General features: G+C 54.2%; 1 protein-coding gene across 6 annotated transcripts in view; it reads right to left on the reverse strand.

Annotated features, from left to right (window-relative positions):
* Positions 1 to 4688: 4688 nt before the first annotated feature.
* The window catches only part of LOC122383539 (isocitrate dehydrogenase [NAD] subunit beta, mitochondrial-like), a 57481-nt gene continuing 41294 nt past the window's right edge, over positions 4689 to 20875 (reverse strand). For 2 of the 6 annotated variants that reach the window (XM_043370336.1, XM_043370092.1), the window contains 2 exons: positions 9542 to 9618; positions 4689 to 5312 (listed from right to left, as the gene is read on the reverse strand). In XM_043370336.1, coding sequence (XP_043226271.1) covers positions 5309 to 5312; positions 9542 to 9618 — 81 coding nt within the window. In that variant the 3' untranslated portion in view covers positions 4689 to 5308. Of the gene's footprint in view, positions 5313 to 9533; positions 9619 to 20875 lie in introns of all 6 variants that reach the window. The other 4 variants (XM_043370421.1, XM_043370184.1, XM_043370498.1 and 1 more) reach the window with 2 other exon arrangements.

Below are 20875 nucleotides of genomic sequence, written 5' to 3' on the forward strand. Positions count from 1 at the left end.
AAACGTCTTATATGCTGTAAAGGAGGAGTCTATAAAAATGTTTACGCGTACCAATATGTGATTGTTCCCCTCTGGATGTCCGCCGTTCCCCTCTGGGTGTCCGCCGCACGTTTCCTCAGCTGGATACTCACCTTCTGACAGCAGCCCGCCGGCGGTGGTCGGCCCAGTGGCACCCGACTGCCGACACCGGGCGCCCTGCGGACTCCCTGCACAGCGCGCTCGCTCTGCAGACCGTGCCTGTGGCTGCTGCTCGGACCTCGGTGACCGCACCCACACCCGCTGTCCGGCCCACGCCCCTCACACGGCGGAGAGCGAGCTCGCGTGGCGCCCGGCAGAGCAGCGGAGCCCGCGCATCCGACGGGAACGACGTCCGAGAGACGACTGGTGGCGGACCAGCGCCGACGGCACCGCGGCGGGAGGCGGCGGACCCCAGTGACCTGAGACGGCGGATCCCAGTGACCTGAGACGGCGGCCTCCCACTGACCTCAGACTGCGGACCCTTCACTGACCTGAGACCGGGGCCTCTCACTGACCTGAGACCGCGACTGAACCCCGCCCCCCCCCCTATTGACCTGAGACCGCGACTGAGCCCCGCCCCCCTACTGACCTGAGACCGCGACTGAACTGACCCCCCGCACTAATCTGACACTGCGACTGAATCCCGGCCCCATCTGACGGTCCTTCGGGCCTGAGACAGCGACTTGAAGCCAGAAATCTTCGTGAATTAAAAACCCCTTTGCGATTGACCGACTTTTCTGGTCTCAGACATCATTTAAGCTGTTATTTGTGAATGCAGCTACCTTTCTGAGGCTTTACTCCGTAAGTAAAGCCTCAGAGTAAAGCCTTTTCTAAAGGCTTTACTCCGAAATATCACATCATGACAGCTATGTATCTGTCAGACAAATATCGGCATTAACTGCCGACGAGGCGCATTAGCAGTCGGGCTGCGCCCGTTCCCGGTGAGCATTGACTGTCATATAACCACCTCCGCCACTCTGCCGCACGGCCGGCGCTGCTGCCGATCCCTCGGCGGTCAGTGGTGAGGTATGCTCGTTAGGGCGATAAGCTGATCGACCTGCTGAATACCCTGCGGATATTGCGGACACTTGGTCCCATAAGGCTAATGTGATGAACAGCGTCACAGTGCGCAGTTCAGAAGGCTGATACAGCATAATGCTGAGACAGTAACGCTCCGATGCTTCAATAAAGTGGCAGTTTGAGTTTCTCAAACTGAGTTCATGCGATTATGCTCTTCCTCATCCAAGGGAATGGTTAGGAATAGTATCCCATTTGCAGTAGAAGCTAAACATACCTGAAAGCCAGCTAGTAGCGGTTACAAAATCCCGACCCTACCTGCTGCTGAGTTCGCCGGAGGGAAGGGTGTTTGTCTACTCTAAGCATTCCTACCCTCTGCAACGCACTTATGTAAAAGGATGTCACGGTTTTCCATTTGCTGTGGTTTCCTTTCCATGGTTTTCGGCGGCTGTCTGTCTGCTGAACTGAGCCGGTCGGGAAACTGAACTCGGGACGCGCGGCGACCCGGGCCTGGCCTTTGCCGCCGCGAGGGGCGGTCTGGGAACTGAACTCGGGCGCGCGGGGCGAGGGGCGGTATGGGAACTGAGTTCGGGCGCGCGCGGTGACCCGGGTTCCGCCGTGGGGCGGTCGAGGAACTGAACTGGGGCGCGCGGTGACCGGGGTCTGGCCTTTGCCGCCGCGGGGCCGGCCGACAGCGGCGCTAATCACCTCATAACGAGATGGATGGTCCGGGCCCCCGGCGGCGGCCGAGTGCGACTGATCGCCGCGGCCGGCCCCAGTTCGATATAGGGCCCGGCCGGCCCGAGTTTGATAGGACCGCTCCCAGATCAGCGCCGAAGCCACCCAGATCAGCGGCCGGGCGGCAGCCGCACAGTGGAGAGCTCATTTCGGCTAAGTGACCAGAAGGCGATGACTAGTTGGTCGGTGCGGGCCTCGGGCATATCTTATAGTGTGACGATGGGTTACAGAGACAATGTGTGCAGTTTTCCAAGCCATCTTCATTTTTCAGTCCGCATGGAGCGCATCAGCAACACGAATAGTGCGTCCCAGACGCCATGGAAGTCGGTTATCAGTCGATATAATTTACTGAATTTACCAACGAAAAGCGTGTGATCACACACGGTCGATGTCACATGACATGCTAATCAGTAGTCAAGTATTTATTATTACCGACGTTAAGACGTCATCCCTTTATTACAATTAGTCATATTGGAAAGGATAGCATCCGGCTAGAAAAGGAAGATTATTTCATTATATACTAATTGCTATAAAATCCATAGATTGGTACTCAACGAGTGAAAGAGTTAGTCAGAAAGTAGGTATAGTAGAACTACCTAGATGGCGAGCGGATGAGTGAAGTCCGTTTATCGTAGACAAGAAGCGCAGTGGTTCATACCTACCGCACCGTAACTACGCCGAGCTTCCATTGAGGAAGTTGTATTTCACTTGTCATAAGGCTGCAGCTAACATCAAACATGTCACTGCAGCCAATACAATATTACCTGTGCGACCGCCCGGGACAGCATCTGCTTACAGGCACGCTCCTAGATGTCGCCACGGACGAGCGCCTGAGCTGATACTGTGCCGCACAACTCGACAAGGCGCCCAAAGCTGACCCTGTGCCGCACAAATCGACAACGCGCCCAAAACTGACGCCGCAGTGCACAGCTCGGTAGCGACCGCTTGAGGTAGCGACCCTGTGCCGCACAACTCAACAACGAGCGCCCAGACCGGGTCACAGAACACGAGCCTGCACTGTCGCTGTCCCGCACAACCCGAGGGCCTGCGCCTCACTCGCTCGCAGATTGTGTCTCGGCCGCCGATATGGGGCGGTTGGTACACAGGGCCAGGAGGCTTTCTAAAACGAGCCTCACGACACACGTTATTACTGACTTGAACGGATAATGGTAACTACTTCCTGCAATAAGCGCTGCATAAACAACGCCGTCAAACAATATTTGGCCCGGGTTAACACCACTACGAGCAGAGCTGGCACCGAGTTACGACTGGCGACATTTTATGTGTCAGCGTTTTATATCACAACGCCGAGCTTATCGTGGGCATGATGGGGACAACAGCTGAGGCATTTAACCGGCATATTAAAGCTGGTGACATATATCAGCTGTCAACCCCTGCGAAACGTTATTTGAAGTGTTAAGTCTCCCCCATTCCGCACGGCTCAGCGGTCGCATAAAGTTTTCCATTAGTATGCATTGGTCACCCTCAGAGCTCGAATAGCAGCGCGGTGTTTGCAAGAACCGCCGCTGCCATTACGATTTGGGTAGGTTTTTGCCGGCCGACGGCGGCCTTTGACGGCCCACTGGGGGACCATTTTTCGGCGTTGTCGAAACAAGTTCCGATCGCAGCGCGAACCGACGGATTGGCGGCCGGCCGTCTGCGGGACAGGGAGGGCGGGGACGCCGTGGGACTAACAGGGACAGACGGGCCGAGATGACCAGTGCGGGACAGGATGGGACTGGACGGGCCGAGACACCACGGGACTACCTGGGACAGGGAGGGCGGGGACGCCACGGGACTGTATGGGACAGGGCCCCGCGGGACTAAATATATGGGGTCAAACGCCGTGTGACCGTGCGGGACGACAGACAGCTCCGCGGGCCAACTCCGCCGTCTGACTGAACATCCGAGTCCGACTGCCTGTGTCTGACCGACTGCGTCTAATAGTCTGTGTTTGACCCGCTTTTGACAGTCTGACCCTCAGACCGTCTGCATCTGACCGCCTGACCGACTACGTTTGATCATCTGCGTCTGACCGTCTGACTGACTGCTTCTGATTGTCTGTCTAGTCTGACAGTCTTACCGTCTGGCCTGTGTTTGACCGTCTGAGCATGTGACGCGCGCAGGGGTAGGGCAGCGGACGGATGGACGCTAAAGACTAACCTCCAGGCTCCTGCTATGGATGGCTGACCAGGCCCGGCAATCACTGACGTGAACATGTGCAGCGTGCCTGAGACCAGCCGGACCGAGCGCGAGTGATCCAGTTAGCAGGCCGGGGCCCACCAGTTTACAGTGCTCGCCACTCACCAGTTCACCTCCCGTTTCCACACCTCCCGTTCCCACCAGTTCACCTCCCGTGTCCACCAGTTCACCTCCCGTTCCCACCAATTCACCTCCCGTTCCCACCAATTCACCTCCCGTTCCCACCAGTCCACCTCCCGTTCCCACCAATTCACCTCCCGTGTCCACCAGTCCACCTCCCGTTCCCACCAGTTCACCTCCCGTTCCCACCAGTTCACCTCCCGTTCCCACCAGTTCACCCCCGTGTCCACCAGTTCACCTCCCGTTCCCACCAGTTCACCTCCCGTTCCCACCAGTTCACCTCCCGTGTCCACCAGTTCACCTCCCGTTCCCACCAGTCCACCTCCCGTTCCCACCAATTCACCTCCCGTGTCCACCAGTCCACCTCCCGTTCCCACCAGTTCACCTCCCGTTCCCACCAGTTCACCTCCCGTTCCCACCAGTTCACCCCCGTGTCCACCAGTTCACCTCCCGTTCCCACCAGTTCACCTCCCGTTCCCACCAGTTCACCTCCCGAGGTGAACAGTTTTTGACTTCATGTGTACAGCAGTTATGAGTTAACCGTGCAACTCGGCCTGTGATCACCGGCCAGACTCCCATAAGCAAACAGTACCTTTCAGACATCACTCGTATATTTCGCACGCTCCACATTCGTCCACACACGGCCGGTCATTGGGCAGATACAACACCTTCGCCTGTTACACGGCTCACCGAGCAGCGACCCGGGCCGAGCGGGCACAGCACGTCAACAATAAATACCGGCGGACGGCCGGGCCTCGCCGCCGCCCGCCCGGGAGCCCAGAGTACAGAACAGACGGAGACGGAAGGGTTCGCTGGTCATGGGTCGAAAGTGACCGAAATACTGATCGATAACAGACAACACCGCGCCGACAGGGCACAAAGGAACTAAGGACAGACGACACAGTGCGTCAAATGATGGATAGTCGACAGAATAGGTAAAATGCCAGTCCAAAATACTCCTAGACATCTGAATCAGCCTATTGCACTGGAAGCAGGCCTACCTAGCAGTGACCGCCGGCAGCGCTGCGGCGGACCGCTCGTCTAGTATCACCTGTCTGAGTGGCGGAGAGCCGCCGCGCTATCGGCCGGACCGGCGCGGCCGCTGCCGCCGGCGCGGCGGGGAGCGGACGGGAGGGGAGCTACAAGTCGAGGTTGTCGATCACCGCCCGCTGAAACTCGGTGGTGGTCGAGTGGCCGCGCATGTCCTTGGTCCTCACCTGCCGGTGCCGGACGGGGGGTCAGTGGGGGGACGGCGGGGGTCAGTGGGGGACGGCGGGGGTCAGTGGGGGGGGGGGGAACGGCGGGGGTCAGTGGGGGACGGGAGCAGAGGGGGCGCCGCAGACAGGCAGACACCCCGCAGACACCGCCGGTCCCGCAGGCAGACACTCGGCAGACACCCCAGACAGGCAGACACTCGGCAGTCGACAGACCGCGGCCCGGCCCGCGCTCGGCCACAATACACCAGATGGTGTCACAACTACGCCCCCATTCGCCCGCGCCGCTCCCACGCCCAGCTGGGTCGCGCCGATAGGGCTCTCAGGCGACATCCACCGGCCAGTGTGCACCCCGGCCGGACCGCGCCACTCCCAGGAAAGGCTCTCGGGCGGCGCCCACCGGCCGGCGGCGACCGTCCGGGATGGATGGGTGCACACCACCGCCCCGAGCTGTGCCATTTCCGTGTGATTTCCTGCCGGTGTCGGCGCGGCCGGCGCGCAGCTCCGTCCGCCGCCGCTGGACGATCACAGCGGACACGTGTGGAGCCCGCCGAGCCGCTCCCGGTCACCGGCGGCCCGCGCCCGGGGCGGAACAAACGGCACGGCCCAGCCGGGACACATCCGCACAGAGCGCGGCGACTTCAGATTAGGTTAGCCGGCGGCCGAGGACGGCCGGGTGGGCTCGCCGGCCGCCGATTTCCCCCGCGACACCACACGGCACGAGCACGGAGCGAGCCCGCGGCGGCCCCGCCGCCCCGCTCGGCAGTCGTACTCACGTCGAAAACGACGGCAAACTGCTCCAATTGGCGACGGCACTTTTGTTGGCGTCACTCGCTGAGTGAGTGAGGCCGGGCATAATAAGTACTTGACAAGCCGGATTAGTTACCACGACAACCATAACAGCCTGTCGTGAAGGGCCAGCCGTCTCGTAGGGACGGAGAGTAATCGCTCCTCACGCTACATCGGCTCCGACCAATTACCCCGCTTGCCTTTTGTTCTCTGCCGCCCAAAGACGTATGATGCGCGACCCGGGCGGCCAATGCGGCCGCTTCTCCGGACAAAAACACCGGCTACGCCAGCGCCGTAACGAGACCATAATCAAGCCACGTCTGCGAAATGTGGGCCGCGGCGGAGGCCGTTCTTTATGCCGCAGCCCCGGAGGACCGGCAGGCGACTGGTGCGGGCGGCCGCGCTGCGCGACGCACGCCATACGCCCATCGGTGAACGGAGCGAGGGACGAGCGTCGGCGAGGCGCCGCCGTCTGCAGACGACGGCACGGGATGGGCACAGCCGACCCACGGCGCCCGCCCGGCCGGCGCCCGCCCGCCCTCGACACCTGACACGGCCCGGTCCGCTTCCACGCCCCCCGCCGCACATCGGTTTTCGATGACGACTATTGTTATCGGTGCGACCAGCCGAGCCATTTTTAGCGCGGGAGTGAATGGTGATTGGTGGGCCACCAGTTTGCTCTCGCCTCTCACATCGACTTTCGAATTTCGATAAAAGTGCGGCTAACTTTAGGGAATTCAAATAAACAAAAATGGAAGAAAAATAACCTCATTCAAAGACCAATGCACTTGAGCTCCAGTCTATTTAGAAGACCACGATCGCCAAAACACAAGAACCGTGCCTTCTCATAACTGGAAGACCTGTCCTTAGCAGCGACAGAACCGACCTTAGAACAATGAGTGCACTGCTTTCTGAAGGGTGCGTTTTCAGTTTTGGTAAAAGACGCAATCCTAAAGCACAAATCCTTCGCAGTCTTGTGCTTTGCACTTACATATGGAACATATGGAATAGTCGATTAGATTAACCCTCGCACGACCAGGCCATTTCTCATAACACGAACGACCAGGGGGGGGGGGGTTGTTACGACCCCCCCTGGCGTTTCGAAACGGAAGGTCGTAGAGCTTAGCGGAAAAAACCAACGGATTACTCTCAACGAGATCTCGCGATTGGTGGTATATTTTTTGGTCCTAGGTCAACATTTGACCTACTTATGACCGGTCAAAGGTCAAATTTTCCGAAAAAATCAAACTTTTTCAACTTTCCGCGGCGATTGCGGCAAAACGGTGGGAGATATCGACTTGAAACCTTCACTATCGTGTTCCTTGATCAATTCTCTATCGTTTGGTATGTATTTCGTTTCCCTAGCTCTAAAAATGGCGCGTTGGGAGCGCCGGAAGTCGGCAAGGTCACAGTCGGCGGCAGAAATTCGAAAAATCAAAATTTAAATTCTTGAAATGATTGTATTTTTGGATTTGGGAGGTCCATTTGCTCCCTATAGAAGCTAATATTGCTGCATATTCCCATTGAGGTGACAAGAATTAGCAAAATAGTGGTTCGGGCGCTTTTCAAAAATAGTACCGGACGCTGTTCCTCTTGTGACGTCATAGCTCCGTGACCTGACCTGACCCGGTCAATTTTCTTGCACCACACGATAGCCAATGCTTGCCCCAACATGCATGGGAAGTTTCATCATGATCCATCAAACAATGTGGGTATCACCGGCAGAAAACCTAGGGATTCGGCGCACACGTTTGGTAACTGTCGGCCGGAGGCTGTACCTCTTATGACGTCATAACTCCGTGACCTGACATGACCCGATCAATTTTTTTCGGCAAAAGATGCGCAAAGGTTGCCCCAGAGGGTATTGAAAATTTCAGCCCGCTACGACAAGCCGTTTAGCGTGCACTTCGAAAAAACCTCAGGGGGGGGGGGGTTGATACAACCCCCCCCCTAGGCGTTCTAGGGTTAAGACCACGCAGAACGCCATTTCCCAAAGGAAGAGACGCAGCGCCATCACTTTCGATATCGCGCACATGTCACCTCTCCTCTCTCCTCTCGTTAGTTGAGATATGAAACGGACCGACGCTGTCCTAATTACTACGTACACGGGGCGGTGCACAAGGGCGCACGCCTCTGGATTCAGAAGCTCTGGACTCAATCGTGCAATTGTGACAGATGCAAGCCTCCCATAAAAAGCATCGCTACACTCGCCGAAATTACAGGGCGTGGGAAGCAGAGTTTGGGTAGTGAAAAGGATTCACTGAATTCATTCAATTACTACTTTGATTCAGAGAAAATGGACAATATGCCAATTTGTACGCCATTGTTGAAAAAAGACATCGAGAAAAAACATCACCGCAGACTAAAAGCGCTAAAAAACGAGCCAGCCACATTCAGCCGAGGTTTGACGAAGTTAAGCTTTTGCATCAATCTTTTGCCAACACCAGATTGGCACAGTCAAACTTGCCTACGACTGCCAAACTTCAAACATCGTGCCGGCAGAAACTCACCAGCCCAGCGGCCCGGCCGCCGGCCACTGAAAGCCTTCGGTCCGCAGTCGGCACACATTTCTTCCGTGGACTTTTTGTGGCAAACCTCCACAAGTTGCGCGTAAATGCACTACTGGATAATGTAGCCCACACCTCCCCGCCCCGCCCTGTCCGGCCCTGCCAGCCGGCGCAGTGACTGGAGCCACACCACGGCGCAGTGACAGTCACGCCGGCGCAGTGACTGGAGCCACACGCCGGCGCAGTGACAGTCACCCTGGCGCAGTGACTGGAGCCACACCCCGGCGCAGTAACAGTCACACCGGAGCAGTGACACGCCGGCGCAGTACTGGTAACACACCCCGGCGCAGTAACTGTAGCCACACCCCGGCGCAGTGATTGGAGCCACACCCCGGCGCAGTGACTGGAGCCACACCCCGGCGCAGTGACTGGTAACGCACGCCGGAGCAGTGACAGTCACACCGGAGCAGTGACACCCCGGCGCAGTGACTGGTGCCACACCCCGGCGCAGTGACTGGAGCCACACCCCGGCGCAGTGACCCGGCGCAGTAACACACGCCGGCACTGCTCCCATCCCCGCCCCTGTGCGCCCGCCCGGACGGCCGCTGCGGCCGCCGCCACAGGCAGCTCTAACTACTCGCCCCCAGCTGACAGTACGTATTGCAGTCAAACGGCGACACACGCATGCACGGGACAGACACACGGCCGTTCGACCAGCGCACGCCACCGCACACAGCTCGACACGGCACCGCTAACTACAGCTAGCATACGGTCATCGACGCGACAAGTTGGTTAGCGCCCGTCAGGACGGCGGTTAGTGGCAGGCAGACACCGCAAACACTGCCGACCGGCGGCCGGCCCGGGATCACGGCCGCCGCGGTCAGCCGACACACACAGACAGACACACAAACACGGACACACGGCGGACCTGCTCACTTGAAGTCGAGCGAGTGAATGACGGCGTTCATAAAGTCGGAGGTGGTGTGCTGGCCTCCGATGTCCTTGGTGTTGGCCTGGGCGGCACACGGCGTCCGGTGAGTCTGGCTGCCCACCAGCACGCACCCGGCCAACACCGCCGGCACACACCACATAACTCCCCCCCCCCACACACACACAGACATACACCGCCGGCACACACCACATACCACCGGCACACACCACAAACCGTCGAACCGCCCCATACCCCGCACACACCCACACTCCACCTGCACACACCCCACACCGCTGCGTCGGCACAAACCACAAACAGACGAGTAGGCACACACCTCACACCGCCGATATGGCACACACTACACACCACCGGTACATGTGTCGGTGAATGGCACCCACCGCCCCATAACCCCAGAAGCATACGTCCGATGAGAGAACAGCCCAAATATGTCCAGAGAATGATGGCCGATACAGAGCACACCACCGGCAACACACTGATCATCACAGACATGCATAAGGACAGGTGACATCTAAAATGAAGCATTACGTTTAGGACTCTACAAAAATTGAACACATTCCTTGAGCGGTTAGTGAATATGTTCTGTAACGGCATGTCATGACAAAGGAATGCGTAATATATGACATAACACTGTACAGTTTTCATCAAAATGGCAATGACAAAAAACAGCGTTCCTGTGTTGGGTAGCAGGCTCAAGTTGTCCCGCTGCTGTGGCGTGTGAAGGCGCACAGTCCCTGCTCCTTATTCCAATATCCAGGGCACTCAAAGGCGACAACAGCAGCGGCTCGCGCAAACTACCGGGTAGCCTGACACTCCTCTTGGAGGGAGCAGGGGCAGGGGCAGGGGCAGGGGCAGGGGCAGGGGCAGGGGCAGGGGCAGGGACAGGGGCAGGGGCAGGGCCAGGGCCAGGGGCAGGGGCAGGGGCAGGGGCAGGGCAGGGCAGGGACAGGGGCAGGGGCAGGGGCAGGGGCAGGGCCAGGGGCAGGGCCAGGGTCAAGAGTAGTGGTGTCAATCGGTTACCAAAATTTCGGTATACCGATACCGAACCAAAACCGATTCGGTATTCGGTATGATATACCAAAAGCATTTGGTATTTTGTCGGTATCATGAAAATCAACTACTGCCATAAAAGATTTGAAAGCATTTTTGATAAACCTTCTGAACTCAAAATTGATTTGCTAAATGACACTGGATGAAGAAAAAATGGCAATCATGACACATTTCTCTCAAATGCATGATGTCCTAACAAATGGGCAAACACATGAGCTGCAATATCAAATACATCAGACCACCAATGTTCAATGGCAACTTATCAGTTAGGTATCAGTGTTAGCAAATTCCAATACCATGAGGATAATTATCTTACAAAGAAAGCCAATGTGCAAGACATGAACATGAATTAATGTTTTACTCACTGTATGCTGGAAAACATACTTTAACTGCCTTTCTCAAAATTTCCAAAGCATTTATTAGCAACAAATTTGACTTTGTTTTGAGGAGTCTGTGATTGATCTTGACCTTGTCTTGCTCTCCATTTCACTGCAATGCAATTACATTATCCAAAACCCTGTTTAATACAGCACTAGATTCACCATTATCATCTAATATTGAAGGCAGCATTTGTCACTTCATCATCATCCCACAAATCTTCAACTTCGCTCAACTTCAAAAGCCTCTGTAGTGAGCGATCCTGTCATGATCCTGTGGATAATTTATTTTCTTCAATTAGTGTTCTCTTTCCTGCTCACCTCAACAGATACAGATCGCTAGCAATGTTATCATAAGCATTAATAAAATATAATTGGTTTTTGGCTTGATTCGCACACAGCAGTTTCAAAACTGAACACATCTAAAAACATTTCAATGTCGCAGCTGCGCCAAGTACCGATGTAGCTCAATAGCTAATTGAAAATAATTGAACAACTTTGTTTTTCTGGTACTTCATTTTTCAGCAAAAACGGCCTACAAGCTTTTTTGAATTAATTTTAAGATGTCAAAATTTATACAAGGAATTTTGATTTAAGTGGACTTAAAGGAAGACTGCCACCTTCAAAAAGTTTTCTCAGATCGGCCTATGATTTATTCCCTGGACAAAACAAAATTTTAGAATTCACCTGACAAAGTATCATCACGTGAATCGCGAAAAAAATTGTCGATTATCATACAATTATCAATCGGTTAATGTCTAGCGACAATGTTTACACATCACTAGACTTCAAGGTCATAAGATTATTACATTTTTTTTTGAAAAAGTAAGGTATTTTATGATTTACTAATATATGATTTCATAAGAAATTGGCCATGTTTAATTTATTTTGCATTTAAGTTCGTAAAACATTAAAAAAATCATGGCTCATTTGGAATGGGTCTGGCCCATGTTAAACCCCATTTCCCACACTTTTTTGGAAAAAATGAACTACTGAATATATAAGTTTAACTTTTATTTTGACACTCCAAAATTCTTCTCTGATCTCGAAACAATCAAAGTTTTGACATATATTTACCAAAAGATAAGAAAATTCATGTTTCAAAGTTATCGATAAACAGTAGAGATGTCGGTTTTCTTGGACTAAAAAAATGGCATCAAACTGAATTCTTTGGTCTCCGATTTCTCGCAAACGGGTTCGAATTTCGGAAAACGGAAAACCGACTTCAGTCTGGGACATAGGTGGCTCAGCTCTAGTGAAAACCGTTTTGTGAAAAAAAGGTGGCAGTCTACCTTTAAGGAAAAGAAAAGAAAAACTTTATTTTATACAGCTTAATGCCAATGGCCGCCGCCTCTAAGGCCGCCATTATGGAAGAGATGACACGTGACGTGTGTCAATGCTTCCGTAAAATTATGGACATTTTACTTAGATTTCATCGCGATATCATTACAGTGGTGTCTGCTATCTATCAGTGTGCCTCGTAAGTAATCATTTATCAAGTTTTGTTGTGTTAAACATTTGTTTATGAAGAAAAATTGGCTGCGTCAGTATCGTCACCAATCACCATGCTACTTGGGTTGAACGGTTGAACTGTAGGTATCATGGGTTTTGTTTACATTAATGGTGTAGCCCAAGGTGTAGCTCATCATTGTCAATGGGGTCACCACTTTTGGATCATGATAACACACTTAACCCTGTCTTGACCGGACTCGAAATGAATGACTGGAATTGAAAGAACGTTTGTTGGTTCAGGCATGGACAAGTTATTGTTCTAACACCTTATGCAGATGACTTGAATCCACATTCCAGTTAAATAACTGACCTGAATATTAATAGTTACAAAATACAGTTATGAATGTTTTTTTGCAGTGCAAATAGTTAAGAGGTTGCCTGATTTGTTTTTGTTCCCTTATTTTAAAGTATTAGATACCTTTCAAGGCTAATCATATGTCTTGAGAAAGTTTGAAGCACATGTCTGATAATTCCCTGATTTCGGTATCTAGTCGGTATTTCCCCCCTATTTCTGAAAATCGGTTCGGTTTTGGTATACTCTCAGTGGGTTTGGTCGGTATCGGTTTGGTATTGGTTTCCAAAATTTCTGAAATCGACATCACTAGTCAAGAGGCAGGGGCAGGGGCGTGACCAGCGACAGCCATGGCGGCGGACTGCGGGCCGGCGCCGATGGGAGAATTGAAACCAAAGTGCGGCCAGTCTCCGGTTTGATGACGGGAATTCTGCAGGGACCGCACCACTGTCGCAGCCAAAGATTGCCGCGCATCACGTTTCAATGGCTTTTAACAGCGAACGGAACACAAAAGTTGGGTGAAATAGCAGATGAGCCAGCAACAAAGCCAGACCACGTCATTTTAGCGGCCGGCTCGGCCCCGCATCGGGTCCAATAAGAAGGGTGTTGGTTTTAGGAAGGCAGTCTGGCTTCAATAGATAAATACTACCAACTGGAGACCCGATGCCGTTTTCATGTTTATACTGGTGCCCAAAGAGGACACCAGCAGCCAATACCAAGCAGCCGACATTGGCGGCGGGAAGCGGACAAAGGAAACGACTTCATGGCGCGTCCTAAATTATTTAAGCGTCACATCTTGCCCGATCTCGTCACATTTCTGTCAGTGCATATGACGCACGTATGCCGTGCACCCTGCCAGTTCACTCCTATAGTAGTCGCCGGCTGCGGGCGGCAGCACAGAGCACAGTGCTGCATACAGACGGGGACACGGCTCCTCACACGGCCAGCTGGTGCAAACAGCCGCCCGCGGGGCCACCACATCGTCTATTCATGACATTCGTTCTGGCTAAGGCTCCGTTACTGAGGGACGACGCCGGCGGCGGCCGATTCAATTCTGTCCGCCGGCCAGTTGCAGTGGGGAGTGGGCGGCGCGGCTGAGTGGACCGCCGAGGGCGCTGACCCGGGGAGGGGGCTGACCTGACCCGGGGAGGGGACTGACCCGAGGAGGGGGCTGACCTGGGGAGGGAGCTGAGCTGACCCGCCGAGGGCGCTGACCCGGGGGGGGGGGGGGGCGACACGGGCACGGGCAGGCACAGGAGGGGGGGGGGGGGTCAGTGACGCGGGAGGACAGCCCCCAAACGATTTGACAGGACACCTCAGCGCCCCTACAAGACGACCCTGACCCGACGGCAGCGCGGCAGCTTTAGCTGACAGATAAATGCATAGAGAAGTAGATACCGACAGAAAATGTAAATGGACGGACCAGATGTCTGCTAAGGTGATGATATCCAATTCACAGCTCCGGCTCAAGTGGGCATAACACGGTGTTTGTAATTCCCTTAAAGGTGAGCAGCGAGCACTGGTCCAGTGTCGGGCGGAGGCCACTGCACTGGTCCGGTGTCGGCCGAGCCGCTCCCCGCCGCCCGCGCTCGGCCGAGCTGCGGACCGGCGCCCGCGCTCGGCCGAGCTGTCGAGACCGGCCACCATTAGCGAGGCTCGCTCTCCACAATAGCTGACAAGTTGTGTAAACAGCGTCCGACGACCACTGTCGCCCCAGTACAGGCGCCGGGGCGTGGGCCAAACAGCGTGCCGCGTGCCCGGCCCTTCGGACGGTCCGCGCTTCAGGGCCGAGAGCTGCAGATGGGGACCACCAGCAGATCCAGGGCCCAGAGTTTGAGAGCGGACCACCGTCGGATCCAGGGGCAGCGTGAGGGGGCATTTTGGTGATTAGCCCCTCCCGATCGTCTGAAACTGGCGAAATTTTCGCTTTCCTCGCATAGACAAGAAGGTTATGAATATGAAAACAAGCTTGCAATACGCTAAACAGCAATGCGTGAGGATGCGAAATCCGAGGACTTTCTGGAAATTGAAGAACCGTTTTGGTGGGTATCACCCCACAGCGTTTCAAACCGACCTTATGCATCCACAAAAGAGACGCCGGGAGAAGGAACAATGAGGAAAACAAGCGACGTTTTCCACGACAACAATGTTGCGAAAATCAGCACAATCATTCTGACGGCCAACTGCCCCAGTGACGCGGTCCGTCACGCCGGGGTTTCCGACCGACCGTCGTGGGGCGGTCGGCGCCAGGTGCGGCGGCGGGCGGCCGCTGCCTCTCCACACTCGGCCCCACTCACAGACCGTACAGTGGGTCTATTTAAGATCTCCAGAGCCACCACGTGGCGCTACGGTCGGGGTAGGGCGAGTCCAAATCGCGAGGGGAGTGGGGTCACCGGTCATTGTGGGGGAAGGAGGGAGGGAGGGAGGGGAGTGACGCGCTATCGCGGCGCGGAGCGTGGGCTTAGCGCCGGGAGTGGGCCGCCCGTCACTGCGCCGAGGCTGAGGGGAGGGGATGATGGTTGCGGGTGCATTCACTCCGGTATGGTGGTATCCTTTTCATGTGGAGCCAGAAAAGAAAATGCGACTGAAGGGAATAATCATCTCAAACAAACGGGCAAGCGAAAAACGCCATTCACTTCAGCAAAAATCTTAAACAAATGATAATTGAAATCTAGGAACTAAACTTTCAGTGACATTTGCATGCTGTCTTTGACTTTTCTTAACTGTTCTTTGAGTTTCATGTTTTTTTTCATTGTTTGGCACGCTCAGCATTTGTGGGTTTAATCGGGTCGAAAAGAATAAAAAACAAAAGAAAGAAGAAAAGAAAAAGAGTTAATATGGGTCCAGAAAAAATGACCAAAAATATTTTTTAAAGATTAGCTTAGCAAAACCTTTAGGTGCGACAATTTTAACGTTGTTGAGAGGATATTGGGAAAGGATAAATCACCGTGCTTGTCAGTGTTGCAGTAGAAAGAAAGGTTTTGGTTCGTGTCTAGATAAAACTAGAGCCGGGAGTGAGGCTCGAACTCACGACATCGCATTCAGCTCACAGGTTACCTACCCTCTGCGCTACGGGCATCCATCGCCCTGCGCAGCTTGCTTGTCAGTGTTTCGGCCAAAGTTGTTGGTTGAATGTCTGACGTCTGTCAATGTTACGAGGCTAAGCCCGAAGGTAAATGAGGGAGCCAAACCAGATTGGACCGGTTTGAACCAGGTCGTACCGGGGTCCTACACGCAATCATGGTCAGACAAAACATAATTTAATTTCGGGTCAAATATTCTTATTAAACGGTCTTATTGTTTTTTAACTTATACGTATAACACTTTTTTATTCGAGACTTAATACAGAAAAATGGGCCTATTTGCCCACGTTTCCCCATCTTCTTTTTAACGTCTAAATTTGACCTTAAGAGGCCCGTCATCAAAAACATAATAGCCTGCGTTATAATTATTTACCCAAGAGCGCTCTACACAAGAAACGCCAGCCAGTCAAAAACCGGCGAACGATACGATCTTTCTAGTGCTTTAATTATATCAAATGAAAATTTCAGGAGATACGAATAACCTTAATCCTTAGAGCTACTGGACGCTCGGAGCATTCGCAAGCATTTGAGTGCATCATAGTTAGTTGAAACTTGACAATAGATAAACCGGGCGCAGTAAACCACGCCTCATCATCCTTCCCTTCCAAGCGGCCAGGCTACCGGCTGCCGGGCCCACCACCGCGATATGGAACAGGCCGGCTGGAGTGCGCCATTTGCCTGCGGCAGTGCCCAACCGCGCCGGGGCTGTTTGACAGGTCACCCGCTCCGTGACCTCGCCATCCCCCCTCACCCACCTCCCCAACGGGCCCAGCTCGGTAGTGACCTCTCCTTGAATTTGACATGGACTCGACTAAGGCTCAACGCCATCTAGTTACGCCTGGAGATCCTAACTAGATCCACTGTACCTCACAGACCGTGTTTACAGGTCCCCCGGCGGCCGGCAGAAGACGGAATGGCGGCACACGGATCGACTTACCACCAATATATGCCAATGTAGTATAATGCATGTGCATTTTCGCAGAATATATCAGAATGGCGCGGCAATAAGCCGTCCCAATGTCGGCAATAAAAACAGATTAGTGTCCAGCTCACTTACGAAAAGTATAATGTATCGATCACATACCCAAAGTAGGCTCTCCGCATGGTCTGCGGTGAGCTCAATGTCGATATCAAAGCAAATTCATGATATACGCCGTTTAAAATAGAACCAAAGCTAGGAGGCACGGTTACTGCTGGCACAATCATGGCAGAACTCAATACGGGCGTGCGGAATACACAACCACATAGTCCGGGGGACCCACCCACACAGTCCGGGGGACCGCCCACACAGTCCGTAGCCCGCCCACACAGTCCAGGGGACCCGTCCACACAGCCCGAGAACCCACCCACACAGCCCGAGAACCCACCCACACAGTCCGGGGGACCCACCCACACAGTCCGGGGGACCGCCCACACAGTCCGGGGGACCCGCACACACAGTCCGGGGGGGGGGGGAGGGAGGCACCCACACTGCTATGACACGCCTATACAGTCAGGACACACCCACACAGTCCGGGGGACCCGACCATACAGTCCGGGGACATACAGTCTAGGGAACCATGCATACAGTCCGGGAGCCCGCCCCTAGGACCCACCAGTCGTGTGGGCAGCCCACTGCTAGAGAATATCGACCCACTATGCGAGAAACACCCGCCCACTATCGGAGAAAGACCCGTCCAATGTTAATGAAAGACCCGCCCATACTCGTACACGTAAGGAGACCCACCCATACACGTGGGAAGACCCGTTTGCAGCTGGGGAATCCGCCCAGGTCACCACCCGAGGCGGGCCGGGTCACCGGCGCGGCGGACGTGCCGCGCGCCGCGCGGTGCTGTGTACCGGGGGCGTGCGCGACTGGTCCATGTACCGGGCAGACGTGCGCCTCTGGTCCATGTGCCTCTGGTCGGGCCGAGATTGGGCGCCGATCGACCGCCGGCTCAGACGGCCGGCAGACGCGCACCTCATTACCGCGCCGGCACGGCCGCCGCGCCCGCCCAGATATACAGCACAGCACACTTAGCGCGCGCCGCCGGACCGCCGCCGCGCCGTCCAGATATACAGCACAGCACACTTAGCGCGCGCCGCCGGACCGCGCCGCGCCCGCCCAGATACACAGCACAGCACACTTAGCGCGCGCCGCCGGCACGGCCGCCGCGCCCGCCCAGATATATAGCACAGCACACTTAGCGCGCGCCGCCGGACCGCCGATGCCGGCGCCGCGTCGGGAGCGCCATGGGAGTGACACTCGGCGTCCGGGCTGCCACCGTCACAGGCGGCCGTCCACGGCCACACACCGGCGCCACAGTTCGAGTAACTCACCCCAGGCTACTCATTATCCCTCGCCCTGGCAGGGGGGGGGGGGGTCGATGCGACCCCCCCCCCCCCTAAGGCTTTTCGAGGATAGCGTAAAAACGGCGGCGCGCAGCGCCGCCAAATTTGGCATAGCCTATGGGGCAACCTTTTTACATATGACCTGAAAATTTCAGGTCCGGGTGACCTTGGGTCAGGTCACCAGGTCAGAAAAACCGGTACAAGGTCATGGTCAAATTTCAATTTTCTTTTTGCACCTGTCCAACTCACAGTTCTGGACTGATTTCCTTCAAACTTTCAGGATGTGCTAAGTTCACCGAGTTGTATAACATATAGTTCGGGTTTTTTGAGGTCACTGACCTGAGGTCATTTAGAGGTCATTACGTCGTAATGTTAAGCCTATGGGAAAATACTAAATTCGGAAAATACTGGAGATATCCGCTTCGTTCTATCACTTTTTTGCTTTGAAACCACAGTTATTAACAGCAGGTCACTTGGTGCTTCTTTGTTTGGCGTACTTATCCATGGGTCAGGTCAAATGAGGTCAACTGAGGTCAAATGACGTTTTTGCCAATAACTTGGCACATAATGACGCTAGAGCTTAAAAATTGGTATCATTGTGTTCCTGGTGATCAGCCAAATCGAATGATATGCGATATGATGCAATTTGGTTAACGTGAACTTAATTTATTAATTTAAGTTTACTTAAAATTTAAGAAAAACTTTAAGTACACTTAAGCAAGCTAAAAAGTATAGCATTCGACGCGCCTTGACGTGCTGAGTTCACTGGTGCTTTTTTTTGCTCTATCTTAATTAGATTAAAAGTTATAAGCGAAAAACTTTTGACCTGTTTTTAGCGAAATTTTTACATTTATACCCCCCAAAACCCCCCTAAATATTGACCTAGAGTAACCAAATTTGCACAGGAGCGGGAACTCTAGGGGGCCCACCTACCTACCAAATTTGGTGTTTCTAGGTGCCATAGGAGCCAATCGCGAGGGGGGGTCGCATCGACCCCCCCCCCCTGCCAGGCCGTGTTATGAAAAATGCCCTGCCAGGGCGAGGGTTAAAATACCAGTGACAGGTTCCAGATGGTACACTCGAGGGCAGATTGATGTTCTACAACTCTTTATCCACCGGGTTCCTATGGCTCAGCATTGGCAGCAGCCGCCTGGTACCGGTAGACTGTGCCGCTTCACTTACTTGTCAAGCGGCACAGCCTACCCACACCGTATGCCACCGGTCTGGGTCGGTGGCTGGAAGGCGATGTGGGCCGCCTGTGACGTCAGCGCAACGGTGAGTGCCGAGCCCGGAGGCATGGCTCGGGTCGGCGCGGCGCGGCGGCTGGCGAGGGCTGGGGAGTGAGGCGGGGTGGAAGCATGTATTACGCATGGACCATCGCGCGGCTGGGCGAGCGTAGTTAACTTTCGCGTCTCGCCAATTATTCTACCTAACAATTGTGCTAAAGCAGTTGTTAAAATGTCCTATCCCCAAGACAGCGCTTATCATCATACTTGCCATGCACATTACGACACACTTACTCGTAAACGTGGTATTGGGACAGCCGATAGAATTTATATCACACGTGCATCGAGTTGCGGAGCTACATTGTTTATAACAGATAAGTATTAAGGCCTTGATTGAGCTCCTTGGTGTCTATTATTTCGCACAGCAATCGTCCAGAGACGTGGGAACTGGGGTTTTTGGATAGCGCGGCGTCCCAACTTTAAGCAACTCTTACTGTTCCTCTAATGTGTGGTCGCAGCCACCAATAGCAAACCGTTCCAGCTAGGAACAAATAAGTCGCGCACCTGGGACGGTTCGAACCGGGTTTCTCCAACCGGTCACCCTACGACACCAGCGTGTATCCACTGAGCTGCCGAAACCAGCGACCACCCGCCGCGGTCAAACGCGATCAAATATCACAATACTGTCATTGGCGGTCAGCGGGTAAATGTCATTTTGTTTTGTGCAAATGAGGGCCATATTCGGTAGCTCAGTGGATGAACGCTCGTGTCGTGAATTGGCCGGTGGGGGAAGCCCGGTTCGAACCCTTCTCAGGTGGTCGAATTTTTGGCTCCTAGTTGGAACGGTTTGCTATTGGGGGCTGCGACCACATATTAGAGCAACAGTAATAATCGCTTTAAATTGGGGCGTTGGCAGTGGCACTACTCATAATCCCCAGTTCCCACGTCTCTGAACGATTGCCGTGCAAAGCAATAGACACCAATCTGCTCAATCAAGGCCTTGATACTAATATGTTATACAAAATATAGCTTCGCACCTCGATGCACGAGTGACATAAGTTCTATCGGCTGTCCCATTGCCACGCTTAAGTGTGTCGTAATGTGCATTGCAAGTATGATGATAGGCGCTGTCTTGGGGATAGGACATTTTAACAACTGCTTTAGCACAATTGTTAGGTAGAATAATTGGCGCCTTGAGACGCGAAAGTTAACTACACTCTCTCAGCCGTGCGATGTCCGTGCTCCCACCCCGCCTCACTCCCCAGCCCTCGCCAGCCGCCGCGCCGCGCCGACCCGAGCCATGCCTCCGGGCTCGGCACTCACCGCTGCGCTGACGTCACAGGCGGCCCACATCACCTTCAAGCCACCGACCCAGACTGGTGTCATACGAGTGGGTAGGCTGTGCCGCTTGACAAGTAAGTGAAGCGGCACAGTCTACCGGTACCAGGCG

The sequence above is a fragment of the Amphibalanus amphitrite genome, unplaced genomic scaffold (genome assembly GCF_019059575.1).
Source record: "Amphibalanus amphitrite isolate SeventyFive unplaced genomic scaffold, NRLGWU_Aamphi_draft 000001F_arrow, whole genome shotgun sequence".
Taxonomy (NCBI): domain Eukaryota; kingdom Metazoa; phylum Arthropoda; class Thecostraca; order Balanomorpha; family Balanidae; genus Amphibalanus; species Amphibalanus amphitrite.